The 20,539-nt window shown below is 45.2% G+C and overlaps 2 protein-coding genes across 4 annotated transcripts in view; both read right to left on the reverse strand.

Moving 5' to 3' along the window:
- Positions 1–712: 712 nt before the first annotated feature.
- On the reverse strand, positions 713–8,817 carry prph2b (peripherin 2b (retinal degeneration, slow)). Of its 2 annotated transcripts, none has more exons than XM_041946960.1 (3): positions 8,067–8,817; positions 5,370–5,586; positions 713–2,111 (listed from the first exon to the last, which is right to left on the reverse strand). In XM_041946960.1, exons 1-3 carry the CDS (start codon positions 8,645–8,647, stop codon positions 1,875–1,877), a joined length of 1,035 nt encoding a protein of 344 aa, XP_041802894.1. In that variant the 5' UTR covers positions 8,648–8,817; the 3' UTR covers positions 713–1,874. The 2 variants fall into 2 exon arrangements, with proteins under 2 accessions (XP_041802894.1, XP_041802893.1); XM_041946959.1 differs by having other exon boundaries at positions 713–2,078; positions 5,340–5,586.
- Positions 8,818–11,149: 2,332 nt separating this feature from the next.
- Positions 11,150–20,539, reverse strand: part of ubr2 (ubiquitin protein ligase E3 component n-recognin 2) — a 33,633-nt gene continuing 24,243 nt past the window's right edge. For both annotated transcript variants that reach the window (XM_041946993.1, XM_041946992.1), the window contains exons 36-46: positions 20,177–20,232; positions 19,348–19,444; positions 19,172–19,239; positions 16,845–16,983; positions 16,650–16,740; positions 16,340–16,470; positions 15,781–15,889; positions 15,443–15,577; positions 14,026–14,196; positions 13,725–13,826; positions 11,150–12,966 (exon numbers count right to left, since the gene is read on the reverse strand). In XM_041946993.1, the coding sequence (XP_041802927.1) occupies positions 12,825–12,966; positions 13,725–13,826; positions 14,026–14,196; positions 15,443–15,577; positions 15,781–15,889; positions 16,340–16,470; positions 16,650–16,740; positions 16,845–16,983; positions 19,172–19,239; positions 19,348–19,444; positions 20,177–20,232 (1,241 nt within the window). In that variant the 3' untranslated portion in view covers positions 11,150–12,824. The remainder of the gene's footprint in view (positions 12,967–13,724; positions 13,827–14,025; positions 14,197–15,442; positions 15,578–15,780; positions 15,890–16,339; positions 16,471–16,649; positions 16,741–16,844; positions 16,984–19,171; positions 19,240–19,347; positions 19,445–20,176; positions 20,233–20,539) is intronic.

Genomic DNA, 20,539 nt, shown 5'->3' on the forward strand with positions numbered 1-20,539 from the left:
CACACTGTTTGATGCAGCTTCCTGTCTGTTAAACTGACAAACCACTACATATTAATATGTGATGAAGATGACATTGCTCATCAAAGTGTGTGTGTGTTGTTTGGCTTCCACTTCCTGTTTCTGAACCAGCGTCGCTCTGACAGGGAACCAGACAGCCGCAACAACTGACCCTGAACCAGGTCTGCCGTGCTCGGTCCAGCCCAAACGCTCTACCAATCATGTGCTTCAGGTTACAGGTGTTAGCATTAGCATTAGCCTCCACTGACAAAAGTGAAGCTTTGATTGTTCACAAGACTTTATCGACAGACCTTCAAAACACGTCTGAAACTAAAGAAATCATGTTAGTAGTTGGACAAAAAACCCCAAAACATTCAAGTTAAAAAGATGAAGTCCACGTAAAAATTTTAAGATGCTGCATGAATCCTCTTCACAGAGTATTAACCTGTATACACCTCAGTATATACCTGTGTACACCAGGTGTTTACCTGTGTACACCTAGGTGTTTACCTGTATACACCTCAGTATATACCTGTGTACACCTAGGTGTTTACCTGTATACACCTCGGTACATACCTGTGTACACCTAGGTGTTTACCTGTACACACCTCGGTATATACCTGTGTACACACCTCGGTATATACCTGTGTACACCTAGGTGTTTACCTGTATACACCTCGGTATACACCTGTGTACACCTAGGTGTTTACCTGTGTACACCTAGGTGTTTACCTGTATACACCTCAGTATATACCTGTGTACACCCAGGTGTTTACCTGCATACACCTCGGTATTTACCTGCATACACCTCGGTATTTACCTGTATATACCTCGGTATGTACCTGTGTACACCTCGGTATTTACCTGTATACACCTCAGTATTTACCTGTATACACCTCAGTATTTACCTGTACACACCCCTGTTTATAGCTGTATATGCTTCTGTATTTACATCCTGCTGGTTCGGAGTGGTGCACCAAGTTTTCTTTCAGATGTTTTGGTCATCTGTTTCCGTGTCAACCAACCATGTCAGAGGTCAGACAGCGACGGTAAAGACCAGAGTCCGACCGATACTTGATGCCTGAGACACACACACCAAAATGTGGGCAGAGAAACAGCTGATAATGATACTGACGTTTGTTTTTCACATAAACAAACATGTTTGGCAAAAATCCCTCAAATTTAAAAAATATATTGTTTATACTCAGCGCTCTCTGCTGGACAAACTGTGGAACTACAGCAGTTTCCAGACATACTCCGAATTTCCGACATATTTGAAAACTGTGTGCTGAGCTGGGATCAGCTGATCGGGGATCAGCACCGATGTATCGGTCGGGCTCCGGTGAACACCGGCATTAAGTCTGTCAGGCCTGATGGTGCCGACAGGAAGCATTGATAGAGGGGGGGGGTTACTTTAATATTTGTATAGAATTTTAAATCCCGACCCAGAAGTTTCATTTACAGCAGCAGGTTACTGTTACTCCTGTTTAAAAATAAACTCTGTTCAACATATTTACAGAATGGAAAACATCAACATTCACAGTAAGTTTACATGACTTGTTCACTTTGAACGAGTGTGTGTGTGTGTGTGTGTTCATGATGGAGACTAATGACCAGTCAACTGGGGATTTTTGGGTCAGTGGCTAAACTGGGGGTTCAGGGAACTCAGTCAGTCTATGTAACGTCCCGAAAAGTGACCTAGTAAACACGTGTGTGTGTGTGTGTGTGTGTGTGTGTGCGTAGTATTCCCGTTGGAGTATTTTTAACATGTATGATGGCATATGAACACCTCTCCTCTCTCACTCCCTGTTTTCTGGGAGAGGCGGGTGGAGGTGGGGGAGGGGGGGCACCTCAGTCCTTTGTGGTGGGCGGGGCTCTCAGGTGGCAGCCTGTTGTGCGTCCCCACCTTCCTCCACCTGGTTGGTCTTCCCCAGTGTCTTCATCTTGGCGAGCAGCTCGCTGAATGTCTCCTTCACGCCTTTCTCCAGCAGCCAGCCGTCGCTCTCGCACTCCGGGTTCTCCGGGTCCTCCATCGTCTCCAGAGCCGTGGTCAGGTACTTTAACCCCGCCATGTCGACCGACTGACACACACACACGGACAAACATGCACAGGGCTAGTGTTCAGTATCTGTCATATCATAGATCTTATCACATCATTATTGTTTTGGAGCCAATACAGCTGTTTTCTTGAGGGTGAAGCTGTGTGGGCATCTGCACTCCAGGCCAGTAGGGGGCGACAACATAGTTAGGGGGTGGGCCTCATTGTTGCATGATGTCAGGGACAGTTCAGGAAGTGAAACAACCCACTGAAGAGTCATTTCCTGTATCTGTGTCATGTGGTTGTAACCGCTGCCACGCCCCTTTAGGGGACAGGAAGTGTGAACCATTTTATATCATTGGCGCAGCTTGAAATGTCATGTGATCTTTTGTTGTAGAGCATCTTTGATAATATAAGACATATTAATTAATGTGTTTGAATGTTAGCAGTTGTTACGAAGCGAGCACGAGTGTCAGGTGAAGATGAAGCGTGAACATCAGGTGAAACATCATCACGGCTTCAGACGACTGTTTCTTCTTCCGAACTCCAGACATTCGCACACCACTGTGCCAGATGGACATCTTAGCTTAGCTTAGCCACTAAACTAAAGGTTCTCGACCCATCGGGCACTACCACAGTACATCAGTAACTGTCCCAGTAACTGTAGACAGAACTGAGAACAGGAACGTCCTCTTCCTGTCCACAGCGGTGGACAGATGTCTGCAGCTAACATCACGATCCTCTGCTGGTTCTCCAGACTACATGAATTATGGGTACAGCTGCAGCCGTGCAGCTGAACCCGTCCTCCCAGGCTCGGCCTCATAATAAGTACTACACATGAAAAAATATGTACGAGTAGTATAAGTATGTTCTTTTTAAAGTAATACGTATTTCTACATAAACTCCATTTTTGTGGCCATTTTACTCTGTAATAATATTACTGTACTTTGTTAGTATTCAGTACACATGAACTCAATAATTTACAACCTAATCTATTTCCAACACAAAATGATGACCAGCTTATGTTGAACTGCTGCTCTTCTTCCTTCACTCAAACTCACCTCAGGATCATATAGGCACTTTCAGGCCTGTCGGTCTGCGAGCTGTTTGTTTTATAAGGATGAATTAAAACCTGATCACATAAGTCATAAAATTACTGTTGAAGAAGAGTTTGTGGCCTGAAAGGAAGCTGCTGATTGGTCCAGTGAGCTGCTTTCTTCTGAACTCTGTTTTCCTGATCACAAAGTGATCAAAAACAGATCTGAGACCAGCAGCAGCATCAGTTCAGTTCCTACAAACAGAGTGATTGAGTTCAGGATGTTGTTTTTAAATCTGCAGTCACGCTTCAGGTCAAACTTGTTGTTTTGACCCACATAATGAATCGCTTTTCACTGGAAGGAACCGTCCATCATGCTGGTCTTCCCAGAATGCAACCTGTTGCTGCTGCGGGCAGATTAACTCCCCCAGAATAGTTCCTGATCCTCGGTGAGCCCGAACGCCGCTCGGCAGCTTAATGCGCCGCAACCTCAGCACCCGATCTGCCGCCAAGTCCCGAGTTAAAGCTAAAACATGATGATGTCCACTTCTTCTCCCGTGTCTGTAAAATATCTCGTAGGAACCGCAGACCTCAGGTCAGATCCTCAACTTTAAAACTATGTGATGCTTATATCTAAACATACACCTGAAATTCAAGCAGAAAGGCCCAAAAATAAAATACCGTTTTAGATCCGTTCATAAGAATGAGGGTTCGCTTCTTCACAGATTGATGAAGAATTCTGTGATGCGATTTGGGAAATTATTAAATATAGATTGATGCAGACACATTTCAGATCAGACCAAAGTATTTTAGAAATGTGTTTTAATTGATTTTTCCACACGGAGTCTGGTGGGTGCAGTCCGCAGAGCTGAAGTTCCTGTTGTTTGTCATGAAGCTGTGGCTTCTCCAGCGCTAACACTAATCACTCGCTAATCAATTATACTGTTAACCTGGTGCATTTAAGGTCGCTTCGGTTAATTTACTGCAGGTTTATCAGGTTTTAAATCAGAAGATTAAGAACAGAACTTATCCTGCGTTCACCTCCAGGAGAAAGTCCGCAGGGATTAGAAACAGCAGCAGGTTTAGCTGAGTTTTCACTTTGTTAGCTAATTTTCTGTGTCGTTAAAGCAGCTACAAGGTTTTTTAAATGGTTCTGAAATCGTCTCAATGTAATGTCAGATTCCTCATGAAATCAGATGAAGTGATCCACAGCTGCAGACCAGAAGAGCCTGTCTCCATTATCCAGGTGAAGTTTGGTATTGAGATCATTTTTGACATTATATTTTGTGCTTCTGGATGATCCCGGTGCAGGAACAGCAAACAGAAAAAGATAAGATTTGTCTGGAGAACAATGAGACGCTGAAGGGACATCGACAGAAGAGAAAGCACGAGTCAACCTTGGCATTCAACAGATGGAGAGAACTGCAGGATTTGAAAGGATTAAAAACCGATCCTGAACTGGCCTCTTTCTCTTAGACGGGTCTCTCATGTGGGGATCGTTGAGAACTTTGGCTCTCACCATGAAATTACTCTTACAGAGCAACCACACCTGCAACACACAATGTACGAAGTTTCCTCAGTTCCACGCGATCGTGATGAAGTTATTAATCACGCAGCGGATTCGTTAGCTCATCACTGCAGACTGCTACAACAGAAGAACCGTCCAGAGCGTTTGTCTTCAGAGAAGAAGAAGCTAAGAACAAGAAGATCTGAGCCTTTCTGTCCATTGCAGGCTGTTTCATTTCATCAGGCTTTCATCTCATTGATGGTTTATTGACTGACCAACAAGGTTAGAGCTAAAACTGAATGAACAGGTAACGCTGGGGCTCCTCTCACACCTGGTACTCGTCTACAGTGCTGCCAAAAGACCCCTTACCTCCGTCACCATGACTGTTTCCTGTCCTGTTCCACAGTGCTGGAACAAGCTTCCCACTGACATCAGGACAGCAGAAACTCTACACCTGTTCAGACTGAACTCACCTGTTCAGCCCATGAAAAGAAGGAAAATAACTCTTTCTCTCTCTTAGTGTTTCTTAAAGTGACACTTGGGGCAGTTACCTGGGGGCAGTTACCTGGGGCAGTTACCTGGGGCATGTACCTGCATGATGACATGGCATGAATAAATCAATAAATAATGCTAAGCTCAGCTAGCCAGCTGCTAACAGCTCTCAGAGAGAATGAAGAGGAATGTGGAGCTGTTCCTTTGAGTGACAGTGTGGCTCAGACTGGATGCTGATTGGCTGAAGCAGGTTGCGGACAGACTCTTACCTCCAGGATGATGGTGGCCATGATGAGCACTCCGATGCTGTTCATCATGCCACTGAAGTAGGAGAAGAGGGCCTCGCGGCAGCCCCGGGTCCAGATGTTCAGCTCCTCGATGCGGTGGTCATAGTCATAGTGGGCGGAGTTATTGGTCAGGTGGTGTTGGATGCAGGGCCGAGGGGACCCGGGATTACAGCAGCTGAACGGGACGCTGTCCATCAGGTACTTCCCCTCCACGTTACTGAGGACACGGCTGCAGGACAAAGGCAGAGTTAATGTTCATAGGACAGGAAGGTCGGGGGTCCCTGCTTGATGGGGCATCATAACAACGGATGGATGACTAAGCACCCCCCCACCCCTCAGACCCCTGGGTCAGCGTCACTGTTAGAAGGGACGGATTGAAGACAAAAGTTGACCAAGATGATGCTGTTTGTGTCTTTTTGCATCTCTTAGTTGTTGTGTCTTTTCATCACTTTGGAGGTTTCTATAAACTTTCAATCATTTTGGTGTTTTCAGTGATCACATCAAGACAAACATGGCGTCTGTTTTAGGTCTTTCTCTTTTTTAAAGGTTGCGTCACAGCAGCGTTTCAAACAGCAAAATCGGATTGTTTCAGTCGAACCATCGCAGTCAGGAGATTCGCTCGTGGGGGAAGTCAAGCAGCAGAAATCTTTCCTGTAGAGTTCAATCAGTCAGCAGGAAGATGAAGGAGAACAACAAACTACTGGAAATAAAACGACGCTGAAACGTTGAACATCAGTTTGTTTCAGCTGAATCGTTGAACTCTGAGCAGTGAATTCACCCTGCTGACCAATAACAAGCTGACCCTGACGGAGCTGGCTTTCTATTGGACGTCCAGCGGAGAGCCCAACACGCAGGAAGCTATCGTAGCTTCGTAGCACAAACTGTCCCACAACAGAGAACTGGTCTACAGGTGTGTGTGTGTGTGTGTCCGTCTCTCTCTGTCTCTCTCTCTGTCTCCGTCTCTGTCTCTCTCTCCCTCTCTCTGTCTCTGTCTCCATCTCTCTCTCTCTCTCTGGCTGCCGCCCTGATCCTGGTTCTGCTCGAGGTTTCTGCCTGTTAAAAGGAAGTTTTTCCTTGCCGCTGTCAGCAGGTGTTTGTTGGTGTTAGTTCGGTCTCTGTAGATAAGAGTCTGTCCTCTACCTGCTCTGAATGTAAAAAAAATGTCCTTGAGAAAACTTTGGTTGTGATTTGGCGCTTGTGCTCCGGAACCGTGACAGAACAGGCGCCGGTAGTTAAATAGTACCCACACTGTAGCTTCTTTGTAACATCCCGACTTTCCACCTTCACGTTCCACAGCTTCACAGCTTTGGCCTGTTTCCATACCTGCCTCCGGCCTCTGGTTTTTAATGACTGCCTGGTTTCACTCGGACAGACAGGAGGCTGAAAATGTAGGTAGACCCTACTTCAGTTTGTCCTGATGCAGGAAGCCGGAAGGAGATCAGAGACACTGACTGATGATCGAAACGGCGTTTGGTTGTGAGGCACTTTGTGATGTCACTGGTATCTCCTCCGAGGGGTGGAGCCTGAGAGTGATTGACAGGAACAAACTGGGCGTGACTGACATTAAGTTTAAATTGGATGATGCGAAATAATCATCTCAGAGAGAGAGAGTAATATCTCTTAAGTGCATTAGCACTGAAACACGGGATGGAAACATGCAAAAAAGAATCCAGAACTCCTTCAGACCTGCAGTCAGCTGCCGATCACATCTGACATGTTCTTTGACAGAACTTTGTCGTGATCACGTTCTGTCAGACGGTGTTTGTCGGCAGCTTCTCTGCTCAGAGAATCTCCCTCGGTCGCCTGGTGTAGCTCAACCTTGTCATGTTAGCGGGCGAGTAAGCTGAAGCGAGGTGGAAATCAGATCCTGACAGATTATAGACTTAAGGAGGAGAAGCTGGTACATCGACCTCCTGCACGGCAACTTTTACCTCCTTAATTCCCTCATTAATCCTCCACTGACCCCTTTTAACAAAACTCTCTCGTTTGGCCCGCTGAGCTCTGAAAGTTTAGTGAAAGTGTGAATCAGCTGGAAAACACTCTCGACTGTGATGATGAGGAACATGTTGGAGGTTTGAATCAGGCTTTTCTTGTTAGGAAGCTTAGAGATGATCCACATTTGAGCTTTCAATGACCTCAAGAGACACAAATGAGCCACAGTTCAGAGAAACAAGGCCGAAGCTTAAACTGAACCCTCCTGGAAAGTTCAAAACGAAAACCGTTGGGTGTCCTGCAGAGTTAAACATCCTGATCAGAGGTCAGAGTTCAGTTTAACGGCACCCAGAGGAGCTACGAAACAACCAATTCACTTGTGACATGAATCTACAATGTTGTCCAAAAACTTTCTGTTTTTATCTTCAGATCAGCTGAATCTCTTCAAGCTGTGAGTTTGAGTCAATTAATCATTTTAATCAATTAATTATTTTCATCTATAAAACATCACGGAACTGAAAAATGTCTCTCGCAATCGCTCAGAGTTCAAGCTGACGCCTTTTTGGTCCAACCACCAGTCTCAACCCAAACAGGTACAGTCTACTGTGACAGAAATCAGAGCTGGACATCTGACAGCAGAGGAGGGTCTAAATTGGAAAAGAAGACCAGGACCATTAATCAATCATCAGAATCGCTTTGGCTTGATTAATTGTCTGCCGATGGACGACCTGCCTGAGCTGTACCTGAATGACTGATGGGTGCAGTATGCGTACTCACTCTTTGACAGCGTCGTTGCTCATGTCCAGGTAGCGGTTGCTGATCCACTGCACCTCAAACCAGTCCCTGAAGTTGTTGTTGCCGCAGCAGCGGAACTCAATCTGCGTCATGTCCAGCGTCCTCTTCATGAAGCAGCGTCCCGGTGTGTCCGTGTCCTTGTAGAACTTGATGCTGTTCTTCAGGCCCTCGGCCAGGGTCAGGTACACGGCGAACTGCATGAGGAAGCAGAGCAACGCCGTCAGCAGCAGCAGCGCGTTGAAGCCGCAGCACAGCAGCAAGTACGACTTCAGCATCGGCTTCCACTTGGTAAACTTGACGGGGTCCAGAGAGTCGTGGCACACCTTTCCTCCAAAGGCGTTGACCCCGCAGGCCAACAAGCCCACCAGGATCAGCAGGTTGGGCACTAAATGGCTCTCATTGTTGTCCATCATCTCGCTTCTCTTTCGCAGCTCGATCTTGAAGAAGATGCCGAGGCTGAAGATGAGGATCCCCACGATCACCGAGAGCCAGTACAGCATCCACAGACCCTGAGCCAGCTTCACCCGCTTCTGCAGGGTGAACTTTACCGGCATGAACGGCATTTTAAGCTCAATGTGACCGAAACACTCTGAAAATCAACAATCGCTAAATGTCAGGTATCAGTAAGAAGCAGTTTGAGAATCTGTCAGACTTTCAGAGTTTTAATTCATTCCAGAGAGAAGCAGCTGAACACGACTCGGCCAGAACTCCTGGTTTCAGACCCATGCCGAGCTGCAGGTCAGGACAGTCCATACTGCTGGGGGGCAGAGAGGTCTGCCATAGAATCACAACCAAATATTCACATAAAACCCGTCAGTTCGACTCGGCGCTCAGCTCCTTCACGCCGGTATTTCCCGCAGAAGAAAAGGTGTGAATGTGAGCGAGCTGCGACTCGTCGTCCGAACCTCCGATCAGCGGTGATCCCATTAACGGCAGATCAGCCGCTGCCTCTAATCCTCCGACTTACTGCTAATTGGTTTGATGTTAAGCAGCAGCTTCCTCCTCTCTGCCTGTCACAGCTCACAGGGTTCAGTTCTGCCGACAGAAGCTCACCTGTGTCGCTGCCCTACAGGTGTGTCTCCGAGCAGGAAGAAGAACTGAGGAAGTGATGAGGCTTCCACTCGCCAAAGAACTGGAAACTTCCTGCGACGAATGCAGTACACGGCATGTAGACCAGTACACAGCATGTAGTACATTCTGTGTACTGAAAGACATAGTAGTACACAGCATGTAGACCAGTACACGGCATGTAGAACAGTACACAGCATGTAGTACATTATGTGTACTGAAAGACATAGTAGTACACAGCATGTAGACCAGTACACAGCATGTAGTACATACTCTGTACTGAAAGACATAGTAGTACACAGCATGTAGTACACACTGTGTACTGTTTTTCATAGTAGTACACAGCATGTAGTACATACTGTGTACTGAAAGACATAGAAGTATGCACCATGTAGTACACACTGTGTACTGTTTTTCAAAGTAGTACACAGCATGTAGTACATACTGTGTACTGAAAGACATAGAAGTATGCAGCATGTAGTACATACTGTGTACTGTTTTTCAAAGTAGTACAAAGCATGTAGTACTTACTGTGTACTGAAAGACATAGAAGTATGCAGCATGTAGTACATACTGTGTACTGTTTTTCATAGTAGTACACGGCATGTAGTACTTACTGTGTTCTGAATAGTCATAGTAGCACGCAGCATATAGTACATACTGTGTACTGTTTTTCATAGTAGTAGTACGCAGCATGTAGTACATACTGTGTACAGTATAGTCATAGTAGTACACAGCATGTAGTACACACTGTGTACTGTTTTTCATAGTAGTATGCAGCATGTAGTAAATACTGTGTACTGTAGTCATAGTAGTACGCAGCATGTAGTACATACTGTGTACTGTATAGTCATAGTAGCACGCAGCATGTAGTACTTACTGTGTACTGTATAGTCATAGTAGTACGCAGCATTTAGTACTTACTGTGTACTGTATAGTCATAGTAGTACGCAGCATGTAGTACTTACTGTGTACTGTATAGACATAGTAGCACGCAGCATGTAGTACATACTGTGTACTGTATAGTCATAGTAGTACGCAGCATGTAGTACTTACTGTGTACTGTATAGACATAGTAGTACGCAGCATGTAGTACATACTGTGTACTGTAGTCATAGTAGTACGCAGCATGTAGTACATCCTGTGTACTGTAGTCATCGTAGTACGCAGCATGTAGTACATATCGTGTACTGTAGTCATAGTAGTACACAGCATGTAGTACATACTGTGTACTGTATAGTCATAGTAGTACGCAGCATGTAGTACATAGTGTACTGTATAGACATAGTACGCAGCATGTAGTACATAGTGTACTGTATAGACATAGTACACAGCATGTAGTACTTACTGTGTACTCTATAGTCATAGTAGTACACAGCATGTAGTACATACTGTGTACTGTTAACTGTTTTCCTTGATACCAGCCTGTTTGATGGTGTTTTTGGTGGAAACTGGGACACAGACCAGTTTCAGACTGAGCGACGGTGGAAGACAACAGTCCTCCATCGCTGTCGAAGCTGAACATGGACGAAGGACGTTTCCTCACGCTGACGTCGTGCTGACAGAGGACCAATCGCGGCCGCCGGTGAGCCCGCTGACCTGTGGTGCGTCCATGGTTACAGAATCGCGTGCTTCACATGAAAAGATGATCTCTCAGACTGGCTGTTCTTCATCATTAATGTGTAGGAACTTCGTCAGCGATCGACAAACGTTGGTGCTTCAGTGAAACAGGAGCAGCTTCAGTGAAACAAGAGCAGCTTCGGATCATCGGCATCCTCCACGTTTGTTCGTTCATAATCGGATAAAACTTAAAACAAATCTGGTCATAGAAAAATGAAATAGATTTGTTTCAGAGTGAGACATCTCAACATGTCAGACCTCCAGACGATGAACCCTTCAGACTGAATGATCTGGATAGTGCGCCACCATCAGGAGACTCTGAGAATAGACTGATCTGATTGGCTGATGTTCAAACAAACGGAAAGACGAAATCCTTTTAAAGCTTTTATTGGTTTTGTTATACAATATTGTACATTGACTCATTTATACAAGAATTCACATATTAACATGTGAGCTGTGCTAAATGATGCAGCGTGAGGAGGCGACATGCTGCGAACACGTTGCTTCATCTGAAAATCTTGTTTTATTTAAACGTGAAAAACAAATCAGCGGAATCTTGGAAATTACAAATAAACTGAACAAAAACCAAGAAAAAAAGTTTTTCACTCGTTTAAAGAAAATCTGATTTTTATAACAAACTAATAAATAAATAAATAAGGAGATTTCTGTTTCCGTCTCTTCACAATGTGTCTGTTCGTCTCACGTCACAAACTCAAAGCCTTAAAAAACAACATCCAACTCAATTTAACAGGAAGTGACATGACACAAGTCTCTTTCAATAAAACGTTGAAATTAAACTAAAACAACTGAAGCCTTTCCTATTCGATACAGACGACTGATGCTCTGATCATTTCTGCAGGAGACACTCTGAACTCTGTCTGTTGTCATGGAGACACTTCAAAATCAAGCAAAGCTGCTACAGGAAGAGATTTCACAATAAAAGCCCTCACGATCTGTTCCTGTTCTCGCCGCGCGTTGCTTCAGTCCGTATACAATATTAATAATTAATAAAATATGAAATTGTGCTCTCAAATCAAATCTGTGGCAGCCAATCGCTGCAGCTTCTCCGATTCTTTATTTTAAACGTTTGTCTAATAAAGCTTCTGAATCATAGCGGCTTCTGTTCTCTAAAAATCTACCCATGAGCCTCGGCTGCTGCGGCCGACAGCGAGCTGGTGTGAACAGCTGGATGTTTGATCAGCGGTATCATGTTTCGCGTCAGATCACTGTTGACGCTCCGTGATTGGCTGTGTTAGTGAAATGCACCCTGGGAGTCGTAGTCGACCCCTCTCCTCCGGTTTTTAATGACTTTCATGACATATTTGCAACCACAGCTGTTCATCTTTTGTTTCGCAACAAAGTGAAATTACTGCTCACACGTCACAACTGTCACTGTACAACACACCTGTTGAACACACCTGTTGAACACACCTGCTGGACACACCTGCTGAACACACCTGTTGAACACACCTGCTGAACACACCTGCTGAACACACCTGCTGGACACACCTGCTGAACACACCTGCTGAACACACCTGTTGAAGCCAATCAGAAGTGTCGTCTGAAACAGGCTCCTTTTTCCCATCATGCTCAGAGACAACAGATTGTAAATTAAAGATAAAAAGTGTGTTCACCAACAAAATCTGCTTGAAGTGACCTGTCAATCACCCTATGAGTGACAGCAGCAGGTGGGCGGGGCTTCACTTTAGTCATTTTCCAGATGTGTCGGTGAAGAAGATCAAGATTTAATGAAAATCAGAAAATCTCCCAGAACTAAACTTCAAATCTGAAGAAAAGCTGAATTAAAAAACTTGTCTGACTTCCTGTGAGTGTCGCCGCCTCTCTCTGACTGGTCAGAGGTCAAAGGTCAGGAGCCTCCATGAAACAGAAACCAAAAAGCCAAAAGTCCTGAAAAAATCCCTGAAGGCTGATCTGAGCTCAGCACTGGGCTGCAGGAAGCTGTTTGGTTGGGAGGAAGGAGTAATGATTAAAAAGGGGTGGGGCAAAGAGCATCATCGTGGGATTCTGACCAGGGGTGGGCGGAGCCTAACATCACAGGTGCTGCCAGTCGATGGCGACCAGCGTCTGATTGGCTTCCTGAGCGTGACCGATGACCTCAGCGACACCGTGCTGACGCCACAGACGCTCGATCTTCCTGTAACGCTCCGCACACAGGTGGAGGGGGTTCCCCCGCCTGCACACACACACACACACACACACACACAGACACACACAGAGACACACACACACACACACACAGAGACACACAGACAGAGACACACACACACACACACACACACACACACAGAGACACACACACACACACAAACACACACACAGAGACAGACACACAGACACACACACAGAGACACACAGACAGAGAGACACACACACACACAGACACACACACAGAGACACACAGACACACAGACACACACACACAGACAGACACACAGACAGAGAGACACACACAGACACACACACACACACACACAGACACACACACAGAGAGACACACACACACACAGACACACACACAGACACACAGACACACACACACACACACACAGACAGACACACAGACAGAGAGACACACACAGACACACACACACACACACACACACACACACACACACACACACACACACACACACACACACACACGTTAGGTTTCCATCACTTTTGGGGACATTCCATAGACTTCCATTCATTTCCTTTCACTAACTCTAACTTTAACAGGTCTTCAGCCTAAAATGTAAATGATGATGTAATGATGTAATGATGTAATGATTTAATGATGTAATGATGTAATGATTTAATGACTTGCATATTGTCCCCGCAATGTCAGTGTGTTCACTGATTTCTGTCCCCATAACATGAATAAAACATGGCCACACCCACATGTACACAAATAAATAAAGAGTGTGTGTGTGTGTGTGCGTTAACACCTACTTGAGGCCCTGGTCCGTCTCTCCGTAGTCGTCCAGGTACGGAGGAGGATAGAAACAGCCCTTTGTTTTACCTGCAACAAACAACACCTGACTCTCTCTGACCCTGCACACACACACACACACACACACACACACACACACACACACACTTCAGTTGCAGTAATGCTAATGGCTTTGTGAGGCTGTGCTTAGCCTGTTAGAATGCTAACATTAGCTTATTAGCACTAATGATGGAGTCATGTAAGAAAACACAAAGAAGTGCAGACACACAGCGGTAGCTGCCGATGCTGCAGGTGTGTTACCTGAGGAAGAGGCCGAGGCCGGCTCCACAGGTGAAGGTGTGGGCGGTGCAGGCTCCCACGTCCTCTCCGTCCACCTCGGTCTGACAGCAGTAACTCTGAGAGCACAGCATGGAGCCACACACCAGACACAGAGTGGGAGCGCGGGACTTATCGCCTCCAGAGCGAGGACACCTGCACAGGTGACACCCAACACAGGTACTTTTCATACACGTGGTGCGGCAGCACACCTGCACCTGTTACAGTCCTGCTGTAATATTGTTGTGGTGCTGTCAGAGTAACACTCATCACCGCCCTGACACTGACATGTGAGTGTTTGTGTATCAGAGCTTCAGGGCTGGACCTCGTCAGTTTGTCTTAGAAGACGTTTCTCCTCTCGTCCCAGCAGGCTTCATCAGTTCAGGTGCACCTGTCAGCTGTTTATCTGCACCTCGAGGAGAAAGCACACTCCTTTGAGGATAAAAATGTGCATATTCTGGACAGAGAGGACAGATGGTTTGAAAGAGGAGTACGAGAAGCCATCTATGTCAAGGTTGAAAAACCATCTCTGAACGGGGGGGGACACCACCTATCTCCCACATACAATGCTGTCCTTTCATCTCTCCCAAAGAGATTCAAATATTTAGCCTCTGAGGATACAAAGCCTTTCACACAGCCCCCCAATGACAACAATGGGACACTAACGAGGCTAACAACTGTCTAGACTAGAGCTGTCCTATCTAGTCTAGAGCTGTCCTGTCTAGTCTGGTGCTCATGAACTGATGAAGCCTGCTCGGATGAGATGAAACGTCTTCTAAGACAAACTGACGAGGTCCAGCTGAGGACGACTGAAGGCCCTAAAGCTCACAATGAGCTGAATGAGAATATTCACAGGCATGGTTGTGTACTGAGTGTGTACACTGTGTACTGAGTGTGTACTGAGTGTGTACATTGTGTACTGAGTGTGTACACTGTGTACACTGTGTACTGAGTGTGTACACTGTGTACTGAGTGTGTACACTGTGTACACTGTGTACTGAGTGTGTACATTGTGTACTGAGTGTGTACACTGTGTACACTGTGTACTGAGTGTGTACATTGTGTACTGAGTGTGTACACTGTGTACTGAGTGTGTACACTGTGTACTGAGTGTGTACACTGTGTACACTGTGTACTGAGTGTGTACACTGTGTACTGAGTGTGTACATTGTGTACTGAGTGTGTACACTGTGTACTGAGTGTGTACATTGTGTACTGAGTGTGTACACTGTGTACTGAGTGTGTACACTGTGTACTGAGTGCGTACTGAGTGTGTACATTGTGTACTGAGTGTGTACACTGTGTACACTGTGTACTGAGTGTGTACACTGTGTACTGAGTGTGTACATTGTGTACTGAGTGTGTACACTGTGTACTGAGTGTGTACTGAGTGCGTACTGACGTGAAGCTGGACGCCTGGTTGATCAGGACGCTGTAATCTTCTGGCAGTTCGATCAGTCGGTTAGACTCTCTGGGGTACCTGATGATGACTCCACCCCCCTGCAGAATCTGTCTCACACCTGGATGACAACACCACCTGTACCACACACACACACACACACACACACACGTTGAATAAGGCAGAAACAGTGAATCCAGATCGAACACTGATCACTGATCAGTGTGAAGGTGATCTATGTATCAGATGCTGTGAGCGTCCATCACCTGATCCCCCCCAGCTTAACAGCTGGTGTATACAAGTACCAAGTGTGTGTGTGCACACGTGTGTGTGTGTGTTACCTGTGTATGAGTGGCTCCAGAAATGTGTGTTGGCTCTGGTGGAGCTGCAGCAGGTTGGAGGGCAGACTGAGGTAGCTGCACAGCGCCTCCCACTGATCAGGACCTGCAACTACAGCACACACACACATACACACACACACACACCCTTTGCTTTCACTTCTCTGAAGATGTTCTGTTCTTGTACTGTCCTATCTGTCTGTCTGTCTGTCTGTCTGTCTCTCCGTCTGTCTGTCTGTCTCTCTCTCTGTCTGTCTCTCTCTCTGTCTGTCTGTCTCTCTATCTGTCTCTCTGTCTGTCTGTCCACCTGTCTGTCTGTCTGTCCGTCTGTCTGTCTGTCTCTCAGTCTCGGTGTCTGTCTGTCTGTCCACCTGTCTGTCTGTCTGTCTCTCAGTCTCTGTGTCTGTGTCTCTCTGTCTGTCTCTCTGTCTCCTCTCTGTTTATCTGCCTGTCTGGCTGCTAGTTGTCCACACTACAGAGAACACAGGAAACCTGTGTGTGTGTTAGGTGTGTTATTGTGTTGATGTTTGTGTATTTATGTTGTGTGTGTGTGTGTAGTTACCCAGCAAATCAGCAGGTGGCGCTGTAGAATTCAGGTAGTGGAAGAAGAGGGCAGCAGCTCGGAGGAACGGCAGGATGCCGACTTTAACAGAGCGAAACAACTGCCACCCAGAGGTCACCTCAGGTAAAACACTGATCACACACACAAACAACACAAACAACACACACACACACAAACAACACACACACAAACAGTGTTAGTTAATCACGTGTGTGTGTGTGTGTGCGTGCGTGTGTGCGTGCGTGTGTGTGTGTGTGTGTGTGTGTGTGTGTGCGTGCGTGTGTGTGTGTGTGTGTGTGTGTGCTCTGACCTGTTCAGGTGTTTTCTTAGCGTGTTGTAGAGCTGATAGGTGAGCTCCTCTTCCTCTGATCCCACACTGTCCTGGTCCATATACACGTCCGCTACAGACAGACAAGTAGAGACAGACAGACAGGTGAGAAAGACACACCTGCAGTATATATCAATATATGTGTTTTAGAATTATTTGTGTGTGTGAGAGAGTCACCTGTGGTCGAGGTGAGCAGGATCTGAACCAGGTGAGCCATGGTGACCAGGTGAAGGAGGTGGAGGTGGGCTGAGTCTACCACATTTTGTCCTGTTTGGTCCAGACTGTGAACCGAGCTGTAGGACAACACGCTGTAAACCTGCAGAGAGAAGCACACACTGACAACTGGATTCACAATGACAGGTAACTGGATTCAAACTGGATTCACAATGACAGGTAACTGGATTCAAACTGGATTCACAATGACAGCTAACTGGATTCAAACTGGATTCACAATGACAGGTAACTGGATTCAAACTGGATTCACAATGACAGGTAACTGGATTCAAACTGGATTCACAATGACAGTTAGCTGCATTTAAACTGGATTCACAATGACAGTTAACTGGATTCACACTGGATTCACAATGACAGGTAACTGGATTCAAACTGGATTCACAATGACAGTTAACTGGATTCAAACTGGATTCACAATGACAGGTAACTGGATTCAAACTGGATTCACAATGACAGGTAACTAGAGTCAAACTGGATTCACAATGACAGGTAACTGGATTCAAACTGGATTCACAATGACAGTTAGCTGCATTTAAACTGGATTCACAATGACAGTTAACTGGATTCACACTGGATTCACAATGACAGGTAACTGGATTCAAACTGGATTCACAATGACAGTTAACTGGATTCAAACTGGATTCACAATGACAGGTAACTGGATTCAAACTGGATTCACAATGACAGGTAACTAGAGTCAAACTGGATTCACAATGACAGTTAACTGGATTCACACTGGATTCACAATGACAGGTAACTGGAGTCAAACTGGATTCACAATGACAGGTAACTGGATTCACACTGGATTCACAATGACAGTTAACTGGATTCACACTGGATTCACAATGACAGGTAACTGGATTCAAACTGGATTCACAATGACAGTTAACTGGATTCAAACTGGATTCACAATGACAGCTATCTGGATTCAAACTGGATTCAAACTGGATTCACAATGACAGTTAACTGGATTCAAACTGGATTCACAATGACAGTTAACTGGATTCAAACTGGATTGACAATGACAGTTAACTGGATTCACAATGATAGTTAACTGGATTCACAATGACAGGTAACTGGATTCAAACTGGATTCACAATGACAGGTAACTGGATTCAAACTGGATTCACAATGACAGCTAACTGGATTCAAACTGGATTCACAATGACAGTTAGCTGAATTTAAACTGGATTCACAATGACAGGTAACTAGATTCACACTGGATTCACAATGACAGGTAACTGGATTCAAACTGGATTCACAATGACAGGTAACTGGATTCAAACTGGCTTCACAATGACAGTTAACTGGATTCAAACTGGATTCACAATGACAGTTAACTGGATTCACACTGGATTCACAATGACAGGTAACTGGAGTCAAACTGGATTCACAATGACAGGTAACTGGATTCACACTGGATTCACAATGACAGGTAACTGGATTCAAACTGGATTCACAATGACAGGTAACTGGATTCACACTGGATTCACAATGAAAGGTAACTGGATTCACAATGACAGGTAACTGGATTCAAACTGGATTCACAATGACAGTTAACTGGATTCAAACTGGATTCACAATGATAGTTAACTGGATTCAAACTGGATTCACAATGACAGTTAACTGGATTTAAACTGGATTCACAATGACAGTTAACTGGATTCACAATGATAGTTAACTGGATTCAAACTGGATTCACAATGACAGGTAACTGGATTTAAACTGGATTCACAATGACAGTTAACTGGATTGAAACTGGATTCACAATGATAGTTAACTGGATTGAAACTGGATTCACAATGACAGGTAACTGGATTCACACTGGATTCACAATGAAAGGTAACTGGATTCACAATGACAGTTAACTGGATTCAAACTGGATTCACAATGATAGTTAACTGGATTCAAACTGGATTCACAATGACAGTAAACTGGATTCACAATGACAGTTAACTGGATTCACACTGGATTCACAATGACAGGTAACTGGATTGAAACTGGATTCACAATGAAAGCTAACTGGATTCAAACTGGATTCACAATGATAGTTAACTGGATTCAAACTGGATTCACAATGACAGTTAACTGGATTCAAACTGGATTCACAATGACAGTTAACTACATTTACACTGAAATTTATTAGGATTCAAACTGGATTCACACAGAAAGACCGCTCGGCACCAAATGAAAGTTGGCTTGAAGTGAATGAGCTGGATTTAAACAGGACATGAACTGGATTAAACTGCATAAGAAGTGATGAATCTTACCAGCAGGTGAAACATGTCGATGTCGAGGATACACGGAATGTTTTCTACCTGTGAATCTGGAACCAGAGCTACAACACACACACACATGCACACTTATTACACACATAAACGATTGTCAAGCACTGTCTATCTATGCATGATTGTGTGTATTGTGTATCGTGTGCATGTGTGTGTACCTGCGAGCAGTCTGCTGAAGTGTGTGTGTGTTGTTGTCACTGGAGCTGCAGTCCAACATGCTGAACTGAACCTGGTGAGAGAGCTCAAACAGTCGTCCTGTAGAACACACACACACACACACACACACACACACACACACACACACACACACACACATTTCTCTCAGATTTGCGTCACACACTTGTTAGAATCTGTGTTGGAGAGCTCAGGTGTGCCTTGGGAGCATTTGTGACTTAGGAGATAGGAAGACAGGACTACAGCTGTGATTTTTTGGGGGGGCAGTGTTAGTGTTAGTCCACTTCTTTTCATTGGCTGTGCGACGTTGCTGGACTTTTGTACGAACTGGACCTGGATTCTGGGCTTATTCTGGTAAACAACACTGGAGACAGCTGATGGGGGTGAAATGAACATTCGGTTCATGGGCAGCAGCGTTGAGTCATGTGATAAAACTGCACACTGCAAAGCTGTTTAATCAGCATCCTGTCAGGGGGAGGGGTTAACAAGAGAAGAACTCACTGACAGGGATTATAACAGATTTAAGAGAAATAAGTCTTTTGTGTTCACAGAAAAACCTAAGAAGTAAAACTTCAATTTATGAAAAACAGGAACAAAAACTAAAGTTTTTATATTTTTTCTCTGTGTATCTTTGAGCTCATTTGAGTTAATCTCTCAGGAAACAGAATATTTGGACTGAATGGAGTCAGTCTCTAAAAGTTCTGAACCGCAAATCTGTTCCAGTTTCTAGAAAAACAAACATCGGATCAATCAGATGGATTGTGCAGCAACAACACATCTAAAGAAAAAAGCTGGAAGTGGCCGAAGTGCTACCTGTCGGCAAGGTAAGCTTCCAAAAAGCGGCTTCTCCTCGTCCATCAGGAGGCGCTCTGCAAAGAAACACACAGTCAGTATGAACTCTGCTCTCTCAGGCGTGTGTGTGTGTGTGCGTGCATTCTGGAACTGCACATGCACACTCACGTGCATGCACATGCGTGGCTCTTAATGTTAGCCCAGTTAACACAGACATTCAGACGCAGTCCGTCTGAATGTGGACCACATTAACAGCCCGGTATGACATGAGGTCACCAGGACGCTGCCATGTCCTCATGGTGACCTCGGCCTAAATTTACATCCCATAACAGAGAGAAGCGGCTGAATGGAAACAATGACAACAGTCAAAACAGCGATAATGAC

This window comes from Chelmon rostratus, chromosome 11 (assembly GCF_017976325.1).
Source record: "Chelmon rostratus isolate fCheRos1 chromosome 11, fCheRos1.pri, whole genome shotgun sequence".
In the NCBI taxonomy this organism is placed as follows: Eukaryota; Metazoa; Chordata; class Actinopteri; order Chaetodontiformes; family Chaetodontidae; genus Chelmon; species Chelmon rostratus.